At 33.6% G+C, this 24,930-nt stretch overlaps 1 protein-coding gene across 4 annotated transcripts in view; it reads left to right on the forward strand.

Moving 5' to 3' along the window:
- Positions 1 to 24,930, forward strand: part of CALCRL (calcitonin receptor like receptor) — a 115,789-nt gene that overhangs the window by 77,959 nt on the left and 12,900 nt on the right. For all 4 annotated transcript variants that reach the window (XM_032755196.2, XM_058440373.1, XM_058440378.1 and 1 more), the window contains 4 exons: positions 16,513 to 16,639; positions 19,278 to 19,431; positions 20,829 to 20,889; positions 20,972 to 21,038. In XM_032755196.2, the coding sequence (XP_032611087.1) occupies positions 16,513 to 16,639; positions 19,278 to 19,431; positions 20,829 to 20,889; positions 20,972 to 21,038 (409 nt within the window). The remainder of the gene's footprint in view (positions 1 to 16,512; positions 16,640 to 19,277; positions 19,432 to 20,828; positions 20,890 to 20,971; positions 21,039 to 24,930) is intronic.

The raw sequence follows: 24,930 nt of genomic DNA on the forward strand, positions 1-24,930 counted from the left end.
ATTTCTGAGGGCTCTGTTCTGTTCCATTGATCTATGTCTCTGTTGTGGTACCAGTACCATGCTGTTTTGGTTACTGTAGGCTTGTAGTATAGTTTGAAGTCAGGTAGCATGATGCCTCCAGCTTTGTTCTTTTGGCTTAGGATTGACTTGGTGATGCGGGCTTTTTTTTGGTTCCATATGAACTTTAAAGTAGTTTTTTCCAATTCTGTGAAGAAAGTCATTGGTAGCTTGATGGGGATGGCATTGAATCTATAAATTACCTTGGGCAGTATGGCCATTTTCACGATATTGATTCTTCCAACCATGAGCATGGAATGTTCTTCCATTTGTTTGCATCCTCTTTTATTTCATTGAGCAGTGGTTTGTAGTTCTCCTTGAAGAGGTCCTTCACATCCCTTGTAAGTTGGATTCCTAGGTATTTTATTCTCTTTGAGGCAATTGTGAATGGGAGTTCACTCATGATTTGGCTGTTTGTCTGTGATTGGTGTACAAGAATGCTTGTGATTTTTGTACATTGATTTTTTATCCTGAGACTTTGCTGAAGTTGCTTATCAGCTTAAGGAGATTTTGGGCTGAGACAATGGGGTTTTCTAGATATACAATCATGTCATCTGCAAACAGGGACGATTTGACTTCCTCTTTTCCTAATTGAATACCCTTTATTTCCTTCTCCTGCCTGATTGCCCTGGCCAGAACTTCCAACACTATGTTAAATAGGAGTGGTGAGAGAGGGCATCCCTGTCTTGTGCCAGTTTTCGAAGGGAATGCTTCCAGTTTTTGCCCATTCAGTATGATATTGGCTGTGGGTTTGTCATAGATAGCTCTTATTATTTTGAGATATGTCCCATCAATACCTAATTTATTGAGAGTTTTTAGCATGAATGGTTGTTGAATTTTGTCAAAGGCCTTTTCTGCATCTATTGAGATAATCATGTGGTTTTTGTCTTTGGTTCTGTTTATATGCTGGATTACATTTATTGATTTGCATATGTTGAACCAGCCTTGCATCCCAGGGATGAAGCCCACTTGATCACGGTGGATAAGCTTTTTGAGGTGCTGCTGGATTCGGTTTGCCAGTATTTTATTGAGGATTTTTGCATCAATGTTCATCAAGGACATTGGTCTGAAATTCTCTTTTTTGGTTGTGTCTCTGCCAGGCTTTGCTATCAGGATGATGCTGGCCTCATAAAATATGTTAGGGAGGATTCCCTCTTTTTCTATCGACTGGAATAGTTTCAGAAGGAATGGTACCAGTTCCTCCTTGTACCTGTGGTAGAATTCGGCTGTGAATCCATCAGGTCCTGTACTCTTTTTGGTTGGTAAGCTATTGATTATTGCCACAATTTCAGAGCCTGTTATTGGTCTATTCAGAGACTCAAATTCTTCCTGGTTTAGTCTTGGGAGGGTGTATTTGTCGAGGAATTTATCCATTTCTTCTAGATTTTCTAGTTTATTTGCGTAGAGGTGTTTGTAGTATTCTCTGATGGTAGATTGTATTTCTGCGGGATCGGTGGTGATATCCCCTTTTTCATTTTTTATTGCGTCTATTTGATTCTTCTCTTTTCTTCTTTGTTAGTAGTCTTGCTAGCAGTCTATCAATTTTGTTGATTTTTTCAAAAAAGCAGCTCCTGGATTCATTAATTTTTTGAAGGGTTTTTTGTGTCTCTATTTCCTTCAGTTCTGCTCTGATTTTAGTTATTTCTAGCCTTCTGCTAGCTTTTGAATGTGTTTGCTCTTGCTTTTCTAGTTCTTTTAGTTGTGATGTTAGGGTGTCAGTTTTGGATCTTTCCTGCTTTCTCTTGTGGGTATTTAGTGCTATAAATTTCCCTCTACACACTGCTTTGAATGTGTCCCAGAGATTCTGGTATGTTGTGTCTTTGTTCTCGTTGGTTTCAAAGAACATCTTTATTTCTGCCTTCATTTCGTTATGTACCCAGTAGTCATTCAGGAGCAGGTTGTTCAGTTTGCATGTAGTTGAGCGGTTTTGAGTGAGTTTCTTAATCCTGAGTTCTAGTTTGATTGCACTGTGGTCTGAGAGACAGTTTGTTATGATTTCTGTTCTTTTACATTTGCTGAGGAGAGCTTTACTTCCAACTATGTGGTCAATTTTGGAATAGGTGTGGTGTGGTGCTGAAAAAAATGTATTTTCTGTTGATTTGGGGTGGAGAGTTCTGTAGATGTCTATTAGGTCCGCTTGGCGTAGAGCTGAGTTCAATTCCTGGGTATCCTTGTTAACTTTCTGTCTCGTTGATCTGTCTAATGTTGACAGTGGGGTGTTAAAATCGCCCATTGAAAAGGTTTAATTGTACTTTCAATTTTACTTTTAATTCACTCCATTTTGAGGAGGAAGAGTCAGCTCCAATTTTTTGAACAAAGCAATCAACAAGCAATTTTAAATTTATAGAAAGTTAAATTCTAAGTCATGCATGCATTATTTTATGCCTTCACATGATTTTCCTAATTTTGATCACCAGCAATAATTATAGAATTCAGCGTGACAAGAGTAAGTAACTATGTTTCATTGTATCTTCATCAGCATTGTAGTCATCTTCTGCTCCTTCTGCTCCTGTGGCTGCCACCGCCGCCACTGCTCCTTCTCTTTCTTCTTTCTTCTTCTCCTTCTCCTTCTTCTTGTTCTTCTTTTTCCTCCTCCTCCTCTTCTTCTTATTCCTCTTCCTACTCCTCCTTCTTCCTCCAACTTCCTTCTTCTACTAATTTTAAACGAAGAAGATATATATATACCTATAATTTTACTATCCTATTAAGCAAATTCTTACACTTTTCTAGTTTTATTTCATATTGTTTCTACAGTTTAATTATAGTATTTAAAATATTTTAACTATTTTTATAACAGCATTATATAATTAGCACTTTATATGTTACTAAACAGTTTTTAAACAACCATTTGAGCAGCTAAATAATGTTTCATTTAGTAGGTGTACAAAAGTTGTTATTATAAATTCTCTATTTTTGACCATTAACATTGCTTTCATTTTTTTCAATTAAAAAACACTGCAATGGACATTTTCGACTATAACTTTTCCCATAGTTTGTACTATTTTCTCAGGCTACATTCCCAGAGTCTTGGGATTTCTTGGTCAAAGGGTATATGTCTTTTTATGGCTCTTGATACACATCATCTCAAGAATATTTCAAAATAAACATGTTCAAAACAAATTCATATTATCTACCTCCTCCTAACCCAAGCTGGTTTTCTTCCACAGTGACCCATCTTTACAAATGACACTACCAGAAATCCAATCACATTGGCCAGAAGTTTAAGAGTAATCCATGATACATTTCTCTCATTTTTCTTCTCTGTCACTCTTTCTGTATAAACTGTGAACTTAACCTTCTGAAACCCTTCTAATCTATTCCATTTGCTGATCACTACTGCCATCACCAGCAGTCTTGTTCTATCTAGCCTCAGTAAATTCACTTTCTCTCTTCATTTAATTCTAAACAAGGCAGCCAGAATAATAGTTTCAAATATTTAGATCAAATATTGGTCTGACTTTGCCATTCTTTGCTTTAAAATTTTTTGATTTTCCATTGTAATTAATATAAAATCAAAATCATTAACTTGCCCTGCCTGTTCTCTTTGCCTCCTCCCTAGTCTAATTAAATGTATTTATCTTTTAGATTTAAATTTTAGCATCACTTCCTCAGTGAAATCTTCCCGAATTACTTACTGTAATATTTCCAGAATTGCAATTAACGATAGTAGACATAGGGTAAAATTTTAATTAACATTTGGAAGACCACTATCTCTGCAAATTAAAAACTAATACAGCTGAGAGTCTTCAGATTAAATGGTCTCTTTTTATGTTGCATGTCGTAAGTTGAAATACCCAAGCACATTAAATTTTTGAAGAAGATAAAGTTACGAAGTATAACAATTACATTTGCCTGTCAAAACCAGTGGCTACAGGGAGGACAATGGTTTCTAGAATTCTAAGTCATACTGTCCCAAACAAGTTAGAATTTAGTAAAGATAAGTAAAGTCCTGCACCAATTTCCTAAAGTCAAATGCAAAATTAATTATGTTCCTTCATGTGAAAGAGTCTAAGATTTAATGGAAAATGCTTGCTGTGAACTAATTAGATAAGAGTAGGGCTGCCAAGTGAAAACAATGCTGCAAGCCAAATGATACCAACAAATGTACAGCATTCAATTTTAAATCTCTAATCAGACCACTTATTCTCCTAGTTCACTATATGAGAGCAAAGCAAGATATCATAAAAATTAGCTTATCAAGTGAAGAAATTGAAGAAAATATCAACTGATCAGGGTATCAAGGTACCATACCAAGAGTGTTAAGCCAGAAAAAGACAAAATATATAAGGCACAATGTATGATTTCAAGAATCCAAATTACTATAATTGAGAATACAGTTGGTATAATAAACAGAGAAAAAATTAGCGCAATTAAAAAAATTTAAAAAAAGAATATAACTAAACAAAATGTAATGAACCTTGCATTTGCCTTCCTGTCACTCAGGAAATTTGAAGTAGATTTCTTTCCTATACTGGGTTCATAGCTGGACCTGAGGATTTTTAATGCTCTTTCCAAGCCCAAGAATCTACGAATGAAACAGTACTTTAGTAAAGAGGATTAGAATGAGTTATCTTTTTAATCAAAATATATAATCTCCCTATCAGGGAAGCTGGTATCTGTTAAAGTATTTGGCAAGCTTAAAGCAGTCTACACACATAAACTGTATTTCTTATTGATAAAGAATTGGAATAAAATCATGTTCAATATTTTTATATCTGTATTTATGTATGTTTTATTCAAGAACAAATACTATTCAACTGATATTCACAAGTAATTTTAAATTTTAATTGAAGGGTTAAAATTTAAAACCAGAGAATGTTTATTTCATCTATGGAGAAGTGCTTTTTTAAAAATGATATTGTGTATATACTGATGAAATTATTAACTTTAAACATGCAACCTGTTGGCACATTCCTCATTCCAAAAGAGAGGCCAGAAATTTGGTTCTCCCAAATACTGTCCTCATGTTTTACATATAAACAGGCCAATTTTTTCGAAAAATAATATTTTTTAAAATAAAGATTACTGTGTGCAATAAATACTTGCATTTGTTATTTGCTAAAATGCCCATGTTTTTACACAAGATGTATAACATGCTACATAGGCAACACTTTGTTAAAGCAAATGAGTGTCTTGCCAATATAAGAAATTTGACCTCTACATAAAAGAAAAAATGTTTTTCAAATAATTACTGTACTTCTACTTGAAGTTTTCACTGAAAGTACAATTAACTGTTTATTCCATATAGTGAACTGAAAGGAAAAAAAAGAATTTTTCAATGGTGAGTTAGTATAAGAGGTATGCAGTTGAATTCAGGCATAACTTAATTTTAATGGATAGTATAATACAATGATTAAGACATGGGATGTATTCCAAACTTATCATCACTACTTTCTAATAGTATGGACTCAGCCTGATTTTGCTTTAAATAAGCCCCAGGGATGTGTGTGTGTGTGTGTTTATAATGGGTCATGATGTGATTTAAAATACTGGGCAAAGTAGACTCATATAGTACCTGGCATTTAGAAGCCCTCAATAACTAGTAAGAGTTACTAATTTTTTCATTAGACTATATCAATCATATAGGCACTCAGAATACATTTATGTAGTCATCTGAAATACTCATGTAATAGTAATACAAAGTAAAATAAACAAAACAAAACAAAAAAATGAGTGCTACTCTGGAGCTACAAAGACCTGGGGGAACACTGAGAAAGGAAAGAACCATTCTAACTCATAGAATCTGAAGATTCCTGAGGTGATACTCTAATTGAAGCAAACACTTCAATGATGGGCAAAACTTCAATACATAGAAATTATAAGTCATAAGCAGTGAAGAGATTGTCTAGTCTCTTACCTAATTTTACTTATTTTCTAATTAATTAAGTAACATTTTCAAGATTTATCCTGATCTGTGTTCTAGTTCACTTCATTATTTTAATTGACTCTACAAATTTTTAAAAATGAAGAATTTGAAAAGAAAGAAGCAAAACTGCAAATTTTCCTTTATTATTATCATTCTCAGGCCTTAGGTAAAACATGAGAAACCGTCTTCAAGTAAAATTCATGTATAGAATTTTAAATACTTTCTGTATGTCTAGATGTCATTACAGGAGAGTGTGTTCTTTCTTTTTTTCCTTCCTTCCTTCCTTCCTTCCTTCCTTCCTTCCTTCCTTCCTTCCTTCCTTTCTTTCTTTTCTTTCTTTCTTTCTTGTTTTAGAGATAGGCTCTCACTGTGTCACCCAGGCTGGAGTGCAGTGGCACGATCATAGCTCACTACAGCTTCAAACGCCTGGGCTCAAGCAATCCTCCCCCACTCAGCCTCCCAAGTAGCAAGGACTACAGGCACACACCACCACACCCAGATAATTTTTAAAATATTTTTTATATTGCCCAGGCTGGTCTCAAACTCCTGACCTCAAGTGATCCTCCTGCCTCAGCCTCCCAAACTGTTGGGATTCCAAGCATGAGCCACTGTGCCCAGCCTGAGAGTGTTCTTCAGACAGGCAGTATTGGTCTCAAATCCCACTTTGTCACTTACTTGCTGTGTAGCTTGGAACATGTTCTTTCATTTTTTTAATCCTCAGTTACACATATTAAAAATGCAGATCATATTAGTATCTACATCATAGATTTGCCATAAAGGCTGAGATAATGGCAGTGTTATCAGTGAGATGCAGGATTAAGCAGAGTGTCTGATTCAAAAAATGTTATCTATGATTGGCATTGTTCTCACCTCTTACTAGTCCATTACAAGGTTTGAACATAAATATTTAGCCCTGGTAGGTATGTTATACCATTAAGATCTTTAAAAACAAAATTAAATAATACAAGTTCTAGTTTTAAATGGACCATGTTTATAAAGAAAATATTCATGTAGAAAAATAAGTAAACATTGAATGAACATTTTTATAAACAAAATTAATAATATAATTATGTTAGAAAAAACTATGGTTAAGTAAATCAGTCAAAAGTAATAAGATTTTTTTGTGACCAGAAGATACCATGTAGCTTACTCCATTTTTGAATCAATATTAAGGAATTTTTAGTCTTTGAGTTTAGATACTTCTAACATTTATTCCATAGAATGATCTACCAGATATGCCACTAGAATTAACGAAAATAATTTTATAAACCTAGCTTTGTGAGAGCAGGAGTCTCCTCTGCTTTGTTTCTTTACACATCTCGGGGCTTAGCATAGGATCTTGCACATAGTAGGCACTCAATAAATTTTTAAGGAATGAAGACATGAACTGGCTTTGAAGCTTACATATAGGACAGACTTGCCCATGTCTTATTTGTGACCTTCAACATGTCCCTTAAGATTGTCTGGCCTTGTCTCCATCAACAAAGGAAGGCATTAGACTAAGACTCTAAAATTCAAATCAGTAGAAGCATCTGAGTAAAACAAGATGAAAGACTGCAGCTAGATCCAAGGAAGAATAGGACCACCTCAGAAAATATTGAATTTGAATGGTTCATGAATCATGTTCTTGTGGAGTCAGGGGCAAGAGAAATTATTAGCTTTCATCCAACTAACCTGAAAACAATTCCTAGAGGAGCTGATGTTTCACATAAAATCATTCATTGTGTATAAAAATATCTATTAGCAGATCCTTTCTATTTCTTAACCAAGTTCCTTATACTGTAGTTATTCTTGCTTACTCGGTATGGGAAACTTTTTTCCTCTTCTTTGGTAATTGAGGGTCACTGACCCACCCTAATAAAAACCAAGAACCATACAAAAAGTTGATTTAGGGTACTGTTTGTTATTTTTTATTTAGAGAGAGAAAAGTCTACCACTCATCCATTCTTTAAATTAGAAACAGAGAACACAAAACAGTATTCACCAGATATACTTCAGTTTTATATTAGAGCCAATTAAAGGAACAAGTCAGAGCAGGAGATAAAAAGAAAGGGAACAGAGAGGGAGGGGAAAAGAGAAAGAGACATAACTTTAGGGCTTGCCAAGCCCTGAGAGGCAATGACTCTTACTCGCAATGATTCTTGGAAAAACAAAGTGAAACCCTTTAGATAAAAAAATAAATAAATAAACTTTACTGGAATTAGTTACAAATTATATTTTAATTACCGTTTAAAATCAGAGAGCAGAGCAAATCTCACTCTTACAACCTAGACAAAAGGCTTCATCTTTTTCCACAGAAAAGAGAGCATATGACATCTATCCAACTTTTATAGAAAAAAAAAAAAGAAAATGTTGTTTGTTTGTTTTTTTAAAGAACATCTTTGCTAACATTCAGATACTGACCCCAAACAATTTAAAAGCCAAGTTGCATATTTGGAACTATGTAGACAATGATATCTTTTGTAGGTACTTGCCATAGGTCCCAAATAAAATTCAGAAAAATAACTTTTATCCAATTGGTAGACCAAAGCATTCTCAATTTAACTTATTAAAATAACCTGTTAGTGCTTGTATTTCTGCTTCTCAGTACAAATGACCAAAATTCTCATGTTTTTCTTAGATCACATCTGAATATATTTAACCAATATTGTGAACTGTTATCTCATTTCCAGTTTCTTCATATTTTTCTTCAATTAGAACAAGTATAGTTTTTCTTTAAGCTATAACTTTTCTCTGAAAATTGTGCATGATTAATCTTTTCTTTTTTTTTTTAAAAAAAAAGGAGTCTTGCTCTGTTGCCCAGGCTGGAGTGCAGTGGTGTGATCTTGGCTCACTGCAACCTCCACTTCCCGGGTTCAAGCGATTCTCCTGCCTCAGCCTCCCACATGATTCATCTTTAAACCGTATTTAAACACAGCTAACTATTAATGAAATCCTAAGTTGAAACCTATAGAGTTTCCTCTGATGTTGTACCTGTTTTGACAAATTGGAACTTTCACTTTTCATTTATTTAAAACCTGGCAATACTGCACTGTCAGAGGTTTGGCAAGGACTGAGTTCAAAAGTAGTCATCTAGTGTTCCTTGAACAGTATACCTGTCACTGCCTACCCAGCATCATCCTTGCTCTCTTAACTCACGGTACGTTCATTTATTCACTGTAAATTTGTTATACACTATGTCCTGAGATATAACCTATTCTGTGGTCTGTATCCCAGGCTTCCTTCAGCTTTACATTAGATATTATTTATTTAATTTTTTTTTTTTTTTAGACAGAGTCTCGCTCTGTCACCCAGGCTGGAGTGCAGTGGCACGATCTTGGCTCACTGCAAGCTCCCGCCCAGGTTCACACCATTCTTGTGCCTCAGCCTCCTGAGTAGCTGGAACTATGCAGGAGCCCGCCACCATGCCCGGCTAATTTTTTGTATTTGTAGTAGAGACGGGGTTTCACCATGTTAGCCAGGATGGTCTCAATCTCCTGAATTCGTGATCTGCCCGCCTTGGCCTCCCAAAATGCTGGGATTGCAGGCGTGAGAACTGTAGGTTTTCTTAAATGTTTTATTGGGTCATACTGAGTCTATCTCTAAATTAATGAATTTTAATCAATTCGTGTACATAAAAATCCATCTCTCTCAAACTGAATGTTGTGAGAGGTGAAAACATTCTTATGCCATAAAGTGAGATAGTGCCACAATGTTTCCAATATGTCTATTTTAGTTGTATAATAAAATAATTGCATTTCTACATAAAGTGTATGGTTTGAATGCAGACTGAGTAGTGCAAGAAGTAATGGACATGCTTTAACATTAACCTGTCTGCTATAAGGTCATTGCTATTACTGGCTTATGGAGAAGAGTTCCAGGTATGGAAATACAAAGTAAATACAGTAACTGAATTAGATAATTTGGATTTAAGATATAAAAAATATAAAGCTATAAATCCACATTAAATATCGCATATCTTTATTCCTACGGATATATTTGATAAATATGCAACTTCTGAATCGTGAATTTCATCTTTTCTGTTTGAGCTAATTAAATGTGCTATTTAATTTAAGCATACCTAAATTTTCATGGCAATAGAATGACAATAAATTTTGAAAATTGTATCATTGTTTGAATAGATTAAAACTTTGTTATTTGAAATAGAAAATAGAAATAAATAACATTTTTTCTCCCAAAAGTCATGATATATTTTACAATCGGGTTTTCCATTGTTATAGACAGTTTACTTTTCTAGATCATACCCACAGACATATATGAGAAGAAAGTCAAAGCACACTCTCAAAACTGTAGCATATTTTTAGTATTTAGGAAAAAGAAAAAACAGAATGACTAGATATTATGCTGCTAATATTTGCTGATGAAACATTAAGATGTCAAAAACCAAGAAGGTCTTACATGAAAGACATGGGAATAATTTAAAAACAGCAGAATCAAAAAGCCATTCAGTAAGTTATGTTCTTTGAATTTAATTTACTCATTCTGTAGAATGGAAAAAAAGCCATCGTGGACTTTTACCTTGTACTCTGTCACATGGCCTGTTCTTGACCCTCAGAAACTTTAAGCTCAGGGCTTTGACAAACAGGGATGTCTTCCCTGTTTGGAATACTTCTCTCCTCTATACTCTCTTGTTTCAATTGTATGTTAAGTATTCTTCTCACCCTGGCCACATTCTTTTTGTATCCCTTAGTCCTGTCTTAATTTCTAAAAAAGCACATACCATTATCTGGGATTACATTGTTTTAATTTATGTGCCTATTTACCCTCCACTATAGTATGAATCACATGAGGTCAGGGTTTTGCTTTGTATTATTCACAACTGTTTCCCCAGTTCTAGTAACAGTGCCCAAAATATTACTATCCAATAGTAACTGACTAGATGGATAATAAAGTAGTCAGAAGCCTTATTGCTTCCTTGAGAACTTCAAAATTCAAACTCAATAGATCACTTAATAAGAGTGTAACCTTGAGAAACTTACCTCCATTTTATTAAAAGACAATAATAATTCAAGTAGTTGTTAAATATGATAACGACTTTAAAGTGCTTATCTCTGTGCTGGGGATAGTCTAAGGGTTTCAAAAATCGTGGCTGCTATTACTATAAATTTTGCCTCTAAAAAGGTTTTTGTTTGTTTGGTTGGTTTTGGAGCCCAAGAATCACAGGGATTCAGAAAGACTTTCTTCTCTTGGTTTCCTGCTCACTAGAAGACCAGGAAAAGCAGTCTTACCAAAGCAGTTCATAAATGATAGAAATCAGTTGGCCATACAAAATGAACACGGCTGTTCCTTATGTAGCCTGATACTCCTATATTTCATTAAATAAGCAGCCCAAGGGCATGGGAAGAGGGAGCATAATGGAGGAAGAGCAATCATGTCTCCTCTAGGACCTTCATTGAGCACCTTGGTTGAAATACTCACCCTCTTTCTAATCTGGCCTAATATAATTTGGATCACCAGCAGCCTCCAAAAGAGAGCTATTGAAAGAGGTTGTATCTGCTTCTTATATGTAAACATGTGATTCCATCAACTTGAGAGTTCCATTGAATAGACAAAAGACAGTCACACTACTGATTCTTTTAACATACTTGTTTTCTGCCTATGGTTTGTGGCATTGTTCAGATGGACAGGCTTTCCTTTTGGATACATTGTTAGTGTTTTTTGGGGGAAAAGATCTGAGAATTTGGAAATTAAATCAGATATGCTAGAATAAGAAAGCAATACTGTGTAGGCTGTGCTATTCTTATATTGCTTGTACTTTCTCCTTTCATGATTCATTTTGCTCATAATTAGTATTGAGAAAAGTAGTCTGGAAGTTTTTAGCTCATGTCAAAAGCAAATGGAAAACAGAGGCAAGGTTATTGGCCATACTAGTGGCAGAACTTTGAAGATGGAGTACTATAATATTTGGGATCTGCATGATAGTGAACCTGGCAATTTGGCAACAACTATAGAAAGAATGAAATTTCTTGGGAAGATAATTTAGGTTGCTTTATGTATTGCCCTTTATCATATGGAAATTCTGTCTAATGATAATTCTTGTTTGGTAAGAAAAAAATGACTATTTTTCTGTTTGAGTTACTTAAAATACACTTATTTTAATATAGAGGGAGTTTGACATTACTGAGGTAAACCTGGATACTATTTTATTATTTGTACCTAAAAACCATTAGAGCATTTGATTAAAATCAACCATATGATAATTATGTTAAAAAACAACAGCTAACTTAACATGGAGTGTTTATCATGGGTTAGATGTTATGCTAAAATTTTAAGTGATTTATCTCCTCTAGCTTTTAAGCCAATCCTATGAAGTACAATTGTTAGCCCTAAATTATAGATTAGGAAATTAAAGATTCAAGATCTTAAATAATTTACCCAAAGTCATACTGTCAATAGATGGCAGAGTTCAGATTCACTGTCTGAACTACACACAGTGACTTGACGCTACTTACTTCTAAAATTCTTCCAAAAGTGAATTGAAAGACATGGTTTCATTACATATAAAGCATAATGATTTTGTTGACACAATAACATCAACTGCCTCTGTAACTCTGCTTGCCAAAATTGCATATTGAAATAGCATTTTAAAATAATTATATGTAAAAAATATGAAATAGAAACAATCTGGACCCACAAACCACATTTTCTGTTCTGTGGTTATGCGGGGATAGAAAGGGATATTATAAAATTTTAAGAAAGGGAAGGATTTTTGTAAACATTCTCTAAGACTCTAAGATAATTGCTTTTACTATTTTGAATAAAATAAGAATAAGAATTTAAAGTAGGTAAAATTGGTTGCAGGTTAATATTTGAAAAAATATACAAATATTTTAGGGCTTCATTTGAACAAACCATGTGTCTACCAATTACATGTTTTTGGTTTTCACTTACAAGTTGATTTTATTTGTACCAATCTACTTACATATGTTAATGAATATGTTTAGAAGAAAACAATATGCATCATCAGAAAAATCGGTGCCATTTTTACACTAGACATTGATAGAAACCATATGTTACTTAGCATATGTCTGCATTTGTTTAAGTTGCACAGTGCCTGGAGGTAGAAATGGAAGAAACTAAATAGTATTTTAGGCAGTAGGACATATTTACACAACACAAAATGAAATGATGTGGCAATGGTCCAGTTTACTACAATTTGGGCAGCTAAACTGGATATCAGAGTTTCCAAAGCAGAAGTCTTTGGTTTGAGTTATATAGGGTGGATTATCTAGTTTGACCACATTATTTCAATAATTGTATAAAACACTCTAAACTTTAATGTCTTTGTAATGAAATTATTTAATGCATCTTCTTAAGAACTTGTTTTGTCTTGATATTAAACATTCAGTAAATTTCAAGGGAATTTCATTCTATTATTTCAAAACTGCCCATAATGATATTGTTTGGGTCTTAAAAACGGAAATACGGTATATCCTTTTATCCCATAATAAGAGAATAAGATGTCGTGTGTGTGTGTGTGTGTGTGTGTGTGTGTGTGTGTGTGTGTGGTTATACTCACAATAATGACATTTTTGGAAGAGAATATATACCAGCAGCTCATTTTTAAGTACTTACCTTTCAAGACAAATTGAGGTGGGAGCAGGGTAAAAAAAAAATGGAATTCTGAGAGGAACAGAAATACAGACCATCATAGAGGACATTTAACTTTATACAAAGAGGATTAAACTTTAACTGTATACAAGAGGATTATACTTTTTATCAACTAACTACAGTTACCATTTTATTTTACTCCCTTCCAATCTTTTCACATGTGAATATTATTAATATAAACAGTTAAAATATAAATGTATTTATTATGTTCCTAGCTCCTATCTTTCAGCTCTTCTATCATGTGTTATTTATTTTATTTCACTTTTTAATTGACATGAAATAATTGTGCATATTTATGGGGTACATAGTGATGTTTAGAAATCTACAATATATAGTGATTAGATCAGCATAATTAGCATATCCATCTTCCCAAATATTTATAATTTCTTTGTGTTGGGAAAATTCAATATTCTTCTTCTAGCTATCTTTAATTTTTTTCTAATTTTTACTATCATGCAATATGCCCACATAATCCTTCTAGCTATTTAAAACTACATATTATTAACTATAGTCATCCTACAGTGATATAGAACACTAGAATTTATTCCTTTTATCTAGCTGTAATTTTGTATCCTTTAATAAATCTCTCCCTATGTCCACCTTCCCCCTACCCTTTCCAGTCTCTAGTTCTACTTTTTTCTTCTATGCAATCAACTTATTTTAAGCTTCCACAAATGAATGAAAGCATGCAGCCTTTCTTTCTGTTCATGGCTTATTTCATTTAATGTAGTGTCCTCCAGTTCCATCCGTAATGCGGTGAATGAGAGAAGTTCATTTTTTTTTTATGGCAGAATAGTTCTATTTTTGAAAGTCTTCTTTCATGTCTGCTTTCCTTTATTTCAACTTACTTCTTACAAATATATCTTACTTGCTGTTTAAACAAACCTTCTCAATCTTTTCATCATAGTTTTAAAACTACGAAATTTTGTTGTTTATAGATATGTTTTAACCAATGGACTTAGATATGTGTGTGCTCAGCAGAAAATGACAAAATCGCCCAGTTAAGAAAAATGCTTCACTTTTTTTCCCTTGATGGTAGCTGAGTTACTTATATTGTATTACTAAAAACATGTATATTTGCATGGATAAGCAGTTCCTTTCTAAACAATACTTGGCACTCAATAGACATGGGGTAAGCTCAAAGCAGGCATTTTAAAATAAGACCATATGAACAAATATTATATGTCTATAACTTTCATTATGGAACACTGATGAATGACAGAAATAAACCACACATAATATAACTGATTTGAAAAGAACATTATTTACTAGACTTTTTCTGATATTCATTAACTCTCTTCATGCTCAATGAACAGAAAGTAATTATGTCACTGCTGTGGCATTTTATCAAAAATAGGGTTGTCTTTCTCTCAGTGTTGAATTTCCCTAAGTAATAGCAGGAATCGTGCCACTCCTTTGTTCAAAAGGTTCAAAGATTCTTTTTTTTCTATAGAATATAATCAATAATCTGTAGATAAGGCCTGATTACTGCCTGCGTCACTACTCCTATACACTACAAAGTCAGGCCAAAGTAAACCACTCTTTAATATGAAAATACTAGCTGGTTCCAGTTGTTTCTATTTTGATGGATTCCAGCTGGATTTCACATATTTGTTGGCATATGAATGTCTTACACACACTCAGCAATCATTCAAGAGCCATCTTGCCCATGAATCCTTTCATAGAAGTCTTGTAGAAGGCATATATTGACAATTTATAATATTGATTTGGATCAAATATTCCTCCAGGCTCTTTAATTACTAGAGCTATATATAGAATCACAGACCTATAGCTGGAAGAAAGGCAATTTCAGAGGCAACATACTCTAAACTGCATTTTTAAATATAGAAAACCTTGGCATCCCATCCTAATTCTAATATCCTGGGCACATAGTCTATTTAAGATAAAGAGATTTGGTGATAAAGTTAGGTAAAGATCTCCCTAAAGTTTCCAAAATAGAAGCCTTTGGCTTGAATTATATATGGTGGATTATATAGGTTGACCATATTAATAGCATATTATTTTTAAAACACACTCACACATCGTGAACTTTTTTGCCTCTGTAGTGAAATAATTCCTCAGGTCTTCCTTCATATGAGTTCACACTTGACATTAAGTATTCAGGTTCAAGTGGATCCCATGCTATTATTTTAAAACTTTATCCATAATAAGCCTTTGAGTAAATGCATTATAAAGGAGGTAGTGCTTGAACATGGGCAGGCAGTCATATATGCACAATCTTCTTAGAGTGGAGGTGGAGTGACATCAGTTATCATTAGTGACACTTTTTCTTGAAATCTATGTGAACTCCACACAGTGAACGCTCTTTTGTTTTATACAAGAGGAACTCTCGTAAAAGGTGGTACTATTTTTACCTTATATATGGCTGCACCAATTAGAAAAATTCAGTAAAGCTGTGCAAATCTCATTGGTTGCTAAGTTTACATTTTTATCAATTCATCTATTCTGAATACTTTGTTATTTTTTTCCAGATTGGTCTGTGTAATCACTACCATCACAACAAAACACACAGTTATATTTAAACAGAACAATATATATGGTGTAATGAAAAAAGTTATCCACATGAGAATCTGACAACAAATACAAAGTGTTCAAATTAATTAGCTGCATAAGTTTCGATCAATTATCTAACTTTACTGAATCCCAATGTTTGCAAAATAAATTAAACTATTAATTATGTTCAGAAATTAATAGAGAAAGTCATGTAGAGGACTTGTACAGGCAAATTTTCTATCCCTATGTATATCTACCTCTACTGAAGCAACTCATTTGTCTCTAGGTTTTAAGCACTTACAGGTTTTCCCTAATTAAGGTTTTGTAATGAGTGGATCTTAGGGAGAAAAAATAATTGTTTCAAAAATGGAGCAGCTGTTATGAATTGGGAATGTATCTTATTTGAATAATGATTAATAAAAAAATTTCATGATGTCAACACACTTGTTTTTCTTGCTTTTTAGGAGCCTAAGTTGCCAAAGGATTACCTTACACAAAAATCTGTTCTTCTCATTTGTTTGTAACTCTGTTGTAACAATCGTTCACCTCACTGCAGTGGCCAACAACCAGGCCTTAGTAGCCACAAATCCTGTAAGTAAACCAAGATTGTGCCCTTGGTTCAAGGGCCTAATGGGAAAGGGGGAACATGGCTGATATATGCATAATGTGTATAATTAAGTACACATATATGTATATTTTCAAGTCTGACATATATGTATATTTTCAAGTCTTTATATCTTGGGGAATATTGAGAAATATTTACCTTTCTACATTGGAATATAGCTACATATACTCTACAGAGTATTCCCCCAGAGTATTCTCAGTATTCCCCAAGATATAAAGAGTGAACATAAAAAAGTGTTATAATTTCTTTGCTTCAATTATTTATACATGTACAGATATCTTCACTTCATTTTATAGCTGTAGAGTCCTCTCACTATGGCACATAATAGTTTATCACTACATAATATTTATTCAATCCAAATGAAAAACTCAAAGCAATGAACTCTGCGTAATTTGAAAAAATAGTACATGCACATGGAAAATTTAAATAAATTATATTTTTTGTATCAGGCTGACTTTAAAAAGTCAATAAAACCAGGAAAAGAATGAATTGTACATATCCTACATAAGATTAAACTTCATAGCATAACGTTTTAAAAAGAACTACAGTGTTCAGTCTCAATAAACATTTATAAATTGTTGCCTTACAGGCCATATTTTTAAAACATAGTTTAAAATTTACTTAGCTAAATGTAAATATTTCACGTAAGCTATATGCATATGTAAAATAAGTTTAAATTAAAATATCTGCATACATAAACATACATTCGAGTTTTAAAAATTATCTGCTTTTATAATGTTTATGGGATATTTACTATAGTTTGTGTGTGTGTGTTTGTGTGTCTATATAGTGTTTTTTAAAAGAAAAAATTATCTAGTGACTGAAATCAGGAAGGGAAAGAATTTTTACCAAGTGGGTCAATAAACAGTCTCATGTGTGTTTTATGTGTGTTTTTAGAGTAATTTTCAAAATTCTAAAAGTCCCTGCATTCTTTGCACATGTGCATCTGGATTGCTTAATCTTGTATATGTTCCACTCTAAAGTCACTGGATTAGAAAACACACTGGGGTATAATTAGCAACATAAAAATCTGGCTAATGTCCTGCCATTTTAGAGTAAATTTCTGTAAGACAAGGAGATTCAGAGTTTTGTCTTGAAGCTGCAGAGCATGAGATTCTAAATCTCATATTTGTATGCAAAGATGTGTTTAATAAACACATTATAAATTGTCATATATTTTTGTTTTGTCTGTATTACTAATGCCCTGCATAGAAATATTTTTCTGCAGTATGCTCTTAATCTTTTTTATTGTAATGGTTTATCAATTAACTTTTTAAATGAAATCAAGAATTAGAAGCCCAATTAAATATAAATATTTAAAAACTCTTTAGATAAAAAGTTGAAGCTGAAATTTATGATTTCTCTCCATATAGTAGACTATCTCATTTTCACCTTTGAGTGAACTTTAATATAATGCTGTGTTTTACATAAAGGTACATTATTTAAAATTTAATGTTACGTATTCTGCAGATACATTTAATGAATAAATAGGTTTTACAAATATCCTTTAGTTAGGAGGCATTGTATATAATGAAAACAAAATTGGAATGTTCAGGTTGTAGATTTGATTGATGTATAAATATTAGCAAATCATTTAACTTCTCTGGTGCTAAGTTTTTTTATCTATAAAATATATGCCTAATGATAATGTACACCTCATAGGACTACTGTAAGAATTAAATAAAACAATATATGTAAAAGTATTTTTAGGCTGACTCCTATGCAGATGCCATTATTACTATTCTGTGATAACCCAATATTAACAATCCAGTGCATTTTTTTTTCAATTTTATTTTTGGTTAAAAAAACTATTTCAAAAATAATGATAATTGCCACTAAACTTTTATTGATTTTCAGACTAGAAACTGGAGCCAATAGGAGTAACAGGTCATGTATTTTTGGGAAAGCTTTAATTGTATTCTGTTTAAGGCAGTAAACTGTCACTCTTACTCTTCTGTGTTTTCTTTACTGTAATTTGAATGTCTCTCTTCCTGCCTCTTTAAAAGTAGAGAAGCAAAAATAGAGACCTCAGGAAAAATGGAAGGGAAAACATAATTTTGTCCTCCTTTTACTTACACAAAGCCCTCAAACCCCCTATTTGGATAGGATAACCTATGGATGTATTAGATTATTATTTAATAAGCATTTGCATGAGGAGCATGTAATATGCAAAACTTTTCAAGTATTTGGGCACTTTTAATGAATTGCTTTTAAAATTACTATTATTTCCAACAGAATGTAACAGTCAAGGGATTCATGATGATGTAAATAAGTGTAAAGTTATTTATGTGTGACACTTTTATACTTATAATTACATAATAACAAAAACACATTCAGAAAATACACATTCACTAAATAAAGTAGATTTAGAAGTTACACTTTTTTTTCTGGAAGATATACCATTATAAATCTTTGGACTCTGTGGCTAAAAACTAAAGGCATCATTACATGAATACGAAGACTGGCATTCCACAAATCCTAATCATTAATGTATAGGATTTTGTGTGTAGGGGAGAAAGTTCCATGTTTCCTGAGCTAAACTAGAGTATTGCTTTACATGTGAATTCATAAACAAGTAAATGTTTTTTTTTTCTTTCCTCACAGGTTAGTTGCAAAGTGTCCCAGTTCATTCATCTTTACCTGATGGGCTGTAATTACTTTTGGATGCTCTGTGAAGGCATTTACCTACACACACTCATCGTGGTGGCCGTGTTTGCAGAGAAGCAACATTTAATGTGGTATTATTTTCTTGGCTGGGGTAAGTGTCATTATACATACTTGTTGATTCAATGTATTAAAAAAGCCTTTGGAGGATGCCAGGTTCCTTTGTAATACGAATATACCAATGAGTAATCATTTTTAAAGAATATCAGGTGATTAACTTTTGCCTATTATTGTAAATTGCAACATTTTAAGCAAAGTATCACTGACACATCCATTGTTTTCAGTAGTCACAAGTCAATATATAATAGTGTCTTTTTTTTCTATTGAATATGCCAATGAACAGGGTATCTTGGCTGAATATGTAGTGACTAAAACAATAGAAGTAGAATCATAAATTAAAGATTTAGTCTTTGTACCATTCTGAATAGTCATTTTTGCCACGTGTAAAATGAGAGCATTGGGTTTAAACATCTCTGAAGTTCTATTCTAAAAATATTTGTTTAAAATATTGTCATTTTATGGTAAGAGTAGAGGGATTAGTAATTGAATAAAGGCATGCAAAAGATTTATTTTTTTCTACACAATCTCCTGATGTGGTATTATTCACAAAGCAAACAGTGATATACTTCTGACATATTAAAAATAACTAGAATAATGCAAAATATGAAGTGCAGAAATGAATTTAACAGGACTAGTTTCCAGAAACAAAACTGAAGTTGTACTTATCTATTATCATCTATCTATCCTATTATCTATCTATCTATCTATCTATCTATCTATCTATCTATCTATCATCTATCTATCTCTATTATCTATCTATCTTTCTACCTATCTATCTATCTCTATCATCTATCTAAACTATCATCGATATCTAGAAAGAAATACATATACAGAGGTGTATATATACACATACATGTACACACACAATTTTAGTGTATTCTGATTAACTTTATAAAGCATTGCTTAATTTCATATTTGGAAGAGCTGATTTAGAATATTCAAAGCCTGCCAAATTTTTGGTACATAAATTAATCACTTTTTTCTTCTTCTTCAAATAATGGCTTCCTAGTAGTAATCTCTCTCATAGTGGAAGTTCTTGTGATTATCAACTTTTTTCCACATCTGATAATGTACCAAATATTGGCCAATTCCATCTCACAGAAAGTACACGAATGCTGAATTTCCTCTAATCCTTGTGGCTTAGGAAACACATCTTAAGAGTTAAGCTCTGAAGTCCACTGATTCAAAATGACTTATGAATTATAGTAGAAGAAAACATACACACATATACACACAAACACAAAAGTGTAAATACCTAATACTTTATAATGTGTATTGTTGACTATACAAATAACATTTATTCAACAAATATATAGTGACTAGTTTTTTTGCTCCTAGAGTATCTTTGAATTTTTGTATTTAATTATATAGTTTCAAAATACCATCTGTAGAAAAAATTCCAATTTATTTTCTTTTTCTTTGGTATTACAGGATTTCCACTGATTCCTGCTTGTATACATGCCATTGCTAGAAGCTTATATTACAATGACAAGTAAGAAAATCTCTTTTTATTATTTCTACTGGAACAATGTAAAATAAAAATTTTCAACATAATGTTTTTATGTTTTCTCTAGTTGCTGGATCAGTTCTGATACCCATCTCCTCTACATTATCCATGGCCCAATTTGTGCTGCTTTACTGGTATGTAACAAATTCTCCTTTCCTTATCATTGCTCACATTTCAACTTTATTTCTGAATCATCTGGCCTACGGTATCCTTCAGGGTCCCAGTGGACACAGATGGACATGCATGTTCACAGTGCTTAAATGAATAGCATTTAGTGAAGGTATCATATCTGATGTATGGGCAGGAAAGGCAAAGGAACTAATTAGCAAGGGATGGTGAGCAATTAGGGACCAAGAGTGGAATGCTGTTATCACAGCTAGACCTGAAGAGAGAAGTGTTAGTGTAGTGAAATGAGCACTGGGAGGAGTCACCCACTAAGAGATTTGATCTTGAGTAGAGAAAAACAACCACTGCCAAAACCACAGCCTGGCACAATAGAAGCAGCAGAAACAAAGACCCGAATTTATCTTTATTCCCGTACTCTTATCTTTTGGTTTTTCCAATTAGCCAGATGCAGCAAATGTCTCAGGGCAAGGAAGTCTGGGTGAAGCTGTTCACAGACATCATCCTCCTGTGGCACAGAGAGGAATAGAGGATGAATCCAGCAGGGGGGTGGGAGGTGACAAACAAGAAAAAACAAAATACCTATGCAAATTTTACATTATAATTATTATCAGTTAATGTGAGTGCATGAATTAGACATTTTAGTATGATTGCAGGAAAACAGAAGTCACATTCGATGCTTTTATTACACTATTATTATTTTTATTGAAAAAAGATCTTGCTCTGTTGCCCAGACTAGAGTGCAGTGGAATGATCACAGCTCACTGTAGCCCCCAACTCCTGGGTTTAAGGGATCCTCCCACCTCAGGCTCTTGAGAAGCTAAGACTACAGGTATACACTACTATGCTTGGATAACTTTTTAAAAAATTTTTTACAGAGACAGGATCTCACTATGCTGCCCAGGCTGGTCTTGAACTCTTGGGCTCCAGTGATCCTTCTGCCATGGCCTCCACAACTGCTGGGATTACAAGTGTATTACATTCTTTGAATGAGAAAGTAAATTAATACAAACTAGCAATCTAGCATGCTTTGTCTCAGAGAGTATTAGAGATCATAATGCAATTACAGTCCTTAGGAGTGGTATTTTAGTTACGGCTGCTATTCATTTTTTTGTTGTTGTTGTTATACTTTTAAGTTCTGGGATACATGTGCAGAACGTGCACGTTTGTTACATAGATATGCATGTGCCATGGTGGTTTGCTGCACCCATCAACCTGTCATCTGGGTTTTAAGCCCCGCATGTATTATGTATTTCTCCTAATGCTATCCCTCCCCCCTCACCCCCACCCCCCGACAGGCCCCAGTGTATGATGTTCCCCTCCCTATGTCCATATTTTCTCGTTGTTCAACTCCCACTTATGAGTGAGAACATGCAATGATTGGTTTTCTGTTCCTGTGTTAGTTTGCTGAGAATGATGGTTTCTAGCTTCATCCATGTCCCTGCATAGGACATGAATTCATTCTTTTTATGGCTGCATAGTATTCCATGGTGTATGTATGCCACATTTTCTTTATCCAGTCTATCACTGATGGGCATTTGGTTTGGTTTCAAGTCTTTGCTATTGTGAATAGTGCTGCAAGAAAACAGAAGTGTACATGTGTCTTTATAGTAGAGTGATTTCTAATCCTTTGGGTATTTACCCAATAATGGGATTGCTGGGTCAAATGGTATTTCTGGTTCTAGATCCTTGAGGAATCATCATACTGTCTTCCATAATGGTTGAACTAATTTACACTCCCACCAACATTGTAAAAGTGTTCCTATTTCTCCACATCCTCTCCAGCATCTGTTGTTTCCTGACATTTTAATGATCACCATTCTAACTGGTGTGAGATGGTATCTCATTGTGGTTTTGATTTGCATTTCTCTAATGACCAGTGATGATTAGCTTTTTTTCATACATTTGTTAGCTGCATAAATGTCTTCCTTTGAGAAGTGCCTGTTCTTATCATTCACCCACTTTTTGATGGGGTTGTTTGTTTATTTCTTGCAAATTTGTTTGAGTTCTTTGTAGATTCTGGATATTAGCCCTTTGTCAGATAGATAGATTGCAAAAATTTTCTCCCATTCTGTAGGTAGCCTGTTCACTCTGGTGATTGTTTTGCTGTGCAGAAGTTCTTTAGTTTAATTAGATCCCATTTGTCAATTTTGGCTTTTGTTGCCATTGCTTTTAGTGTTTTAGTCATGAAGTCTTTGTCCATGCCTATGTCCTGAATGGTATTGCCTAGCTTTTCTTCTAGGGTTTTTATGGTTTTAGGTCTTACTTTTAAGTCTTTCATGCATCTTGAGTTAATTTTTGTATAAGGTATAAAGAAGGGGTCCAGTTTCAGTTTTCTACATATGGCTGGCCAGTTTTCCCAACACCATTTATTTAATAGGGAATCCTTTCCCCATTGCTGGTTTTTGTCAGGTTTGTGAAAGATCAGATGGTTGTAGAAGTGTGGTGTTATTTCTAAGGCCTCTGTTCTGTTGAATTGGTCTATATATCTGTTTTGGTACCAGTACCATGCTGTTTTGGCTACTGTAGCCTTGTAGTATGGTTTGAAGTCAGGTAGCGTGATGCCTCCAGCTTTCTTCTTTTTGTTTAGGATTGCTTACTCTTGGCTATACAGGCTCGTTTTTTGGTTCCATATGAAACGTAAAGTAGTTTTTCCTAATTCTGTGAAGAAAGTCAATAGTAGCTTGATGGGGACAGCACTGAATCTATAAATTACTTTGGGTAGTATGGCCATTTTCACGATATTGATTCTTCTATGCATGAGCATGGAATGTTTTTTCATTTGTTTGTGTCCTCTCCTATTTCCCTGAGCAGTGGTTTGTAGTTCTCCTTGAAGAGGTCCTTCACTTCCCTTGTAAGTTGTATTCCTAGATATTTTATTCTCTTTGTAGCATTTGTGAATGAGAGTTGACTCATGATTTAGCTCTCTGTTTGTCTATTATTGTTGTATAGGAATGCTTGTGATTTTTGCACATTGATTTTGTATCCTGAGACTGCTAAAGTTGCTTATCAGCTTAAGGAGTTTTTTGGCTGAGTCGATGGGGTTTTCTAAATATACAGTTATGTCATCTGCAAACAGAGACAATTTGACTTCCTCTCCTCCTATTCAAATACCCTTTATTTACAGCCGTGATTAAGTTATTTATATATGTGCTTGTATATGTATGTGATATTTTTAATGTAAAATTCAAAGCTTCCTCATTCTTATTTTCAGACTCTTTTTAAATACAGATATTCTATTATTTAATTATATTTGCTAGCTGCAGTTTGGTATATGGTTGTGTTGGATCACTGTTCAAACCATTCTCAAAATGTATCATTGTTAAGCCATTCTTATAGAATTTATTATGACTTTCATAACATTTTTTGATATACCTTAATGTAGATTATAGTGAAAATTTCAAAGGCAGGGGCACTTGCCTCCCTTCCTTCTACATTCTAAGGGCATGAGTGACATACTGTGTTTAAGTTGTACACTGAGACTGCCTGGCTTTGCACTGTGTGCACAAAAGAGTCAGCACTGAATCCTGGCTCTACCACAGCTGCCTGTGTATCATCTCAGAGCAAGTTTTCTGTTTTATTTTGTTTTTAACCTCTCTGTGTCTTTGTTTTCTCATCTGTAATGATGGAATAATAAGAATATATACCTCACAGGGTATTATAAGGATTAAATGAGATACTTTCTGTTAAGTGATTTGGCACAGTTAGTGCATAGAATATTGTAAATTCTTGAAAAAATGCCTTCAAAGTTTCCTCACTTGTAGTTTCTGCATGATATCATGCTTCTACTCTGAGGAGAGCTCAAAGAAATTATAATATATCGTTTGGGCTACTCAGGAGATTCCAGAACAAATGCAAGACAATATTTTATTACAAAAGATCTGGCTGCACAGAGGGGTACAT

This window comes from Hylobates moloch, unplaced genomic scaffold, assembly GCF_009828535.3.
Source record: "Hylobates moloch isolate HMO894 unplaced genomic scaffold, HMol_V3 SCAFFOLD_1, whole genome shotgun sequence".
In the NCBI taxonomy this organism is placed as follows: Eukaryota; Metazoa; Chordata; class Mammalia; order Primates; family Hylobatidae; genus Hylobates; species Hylobates moloch.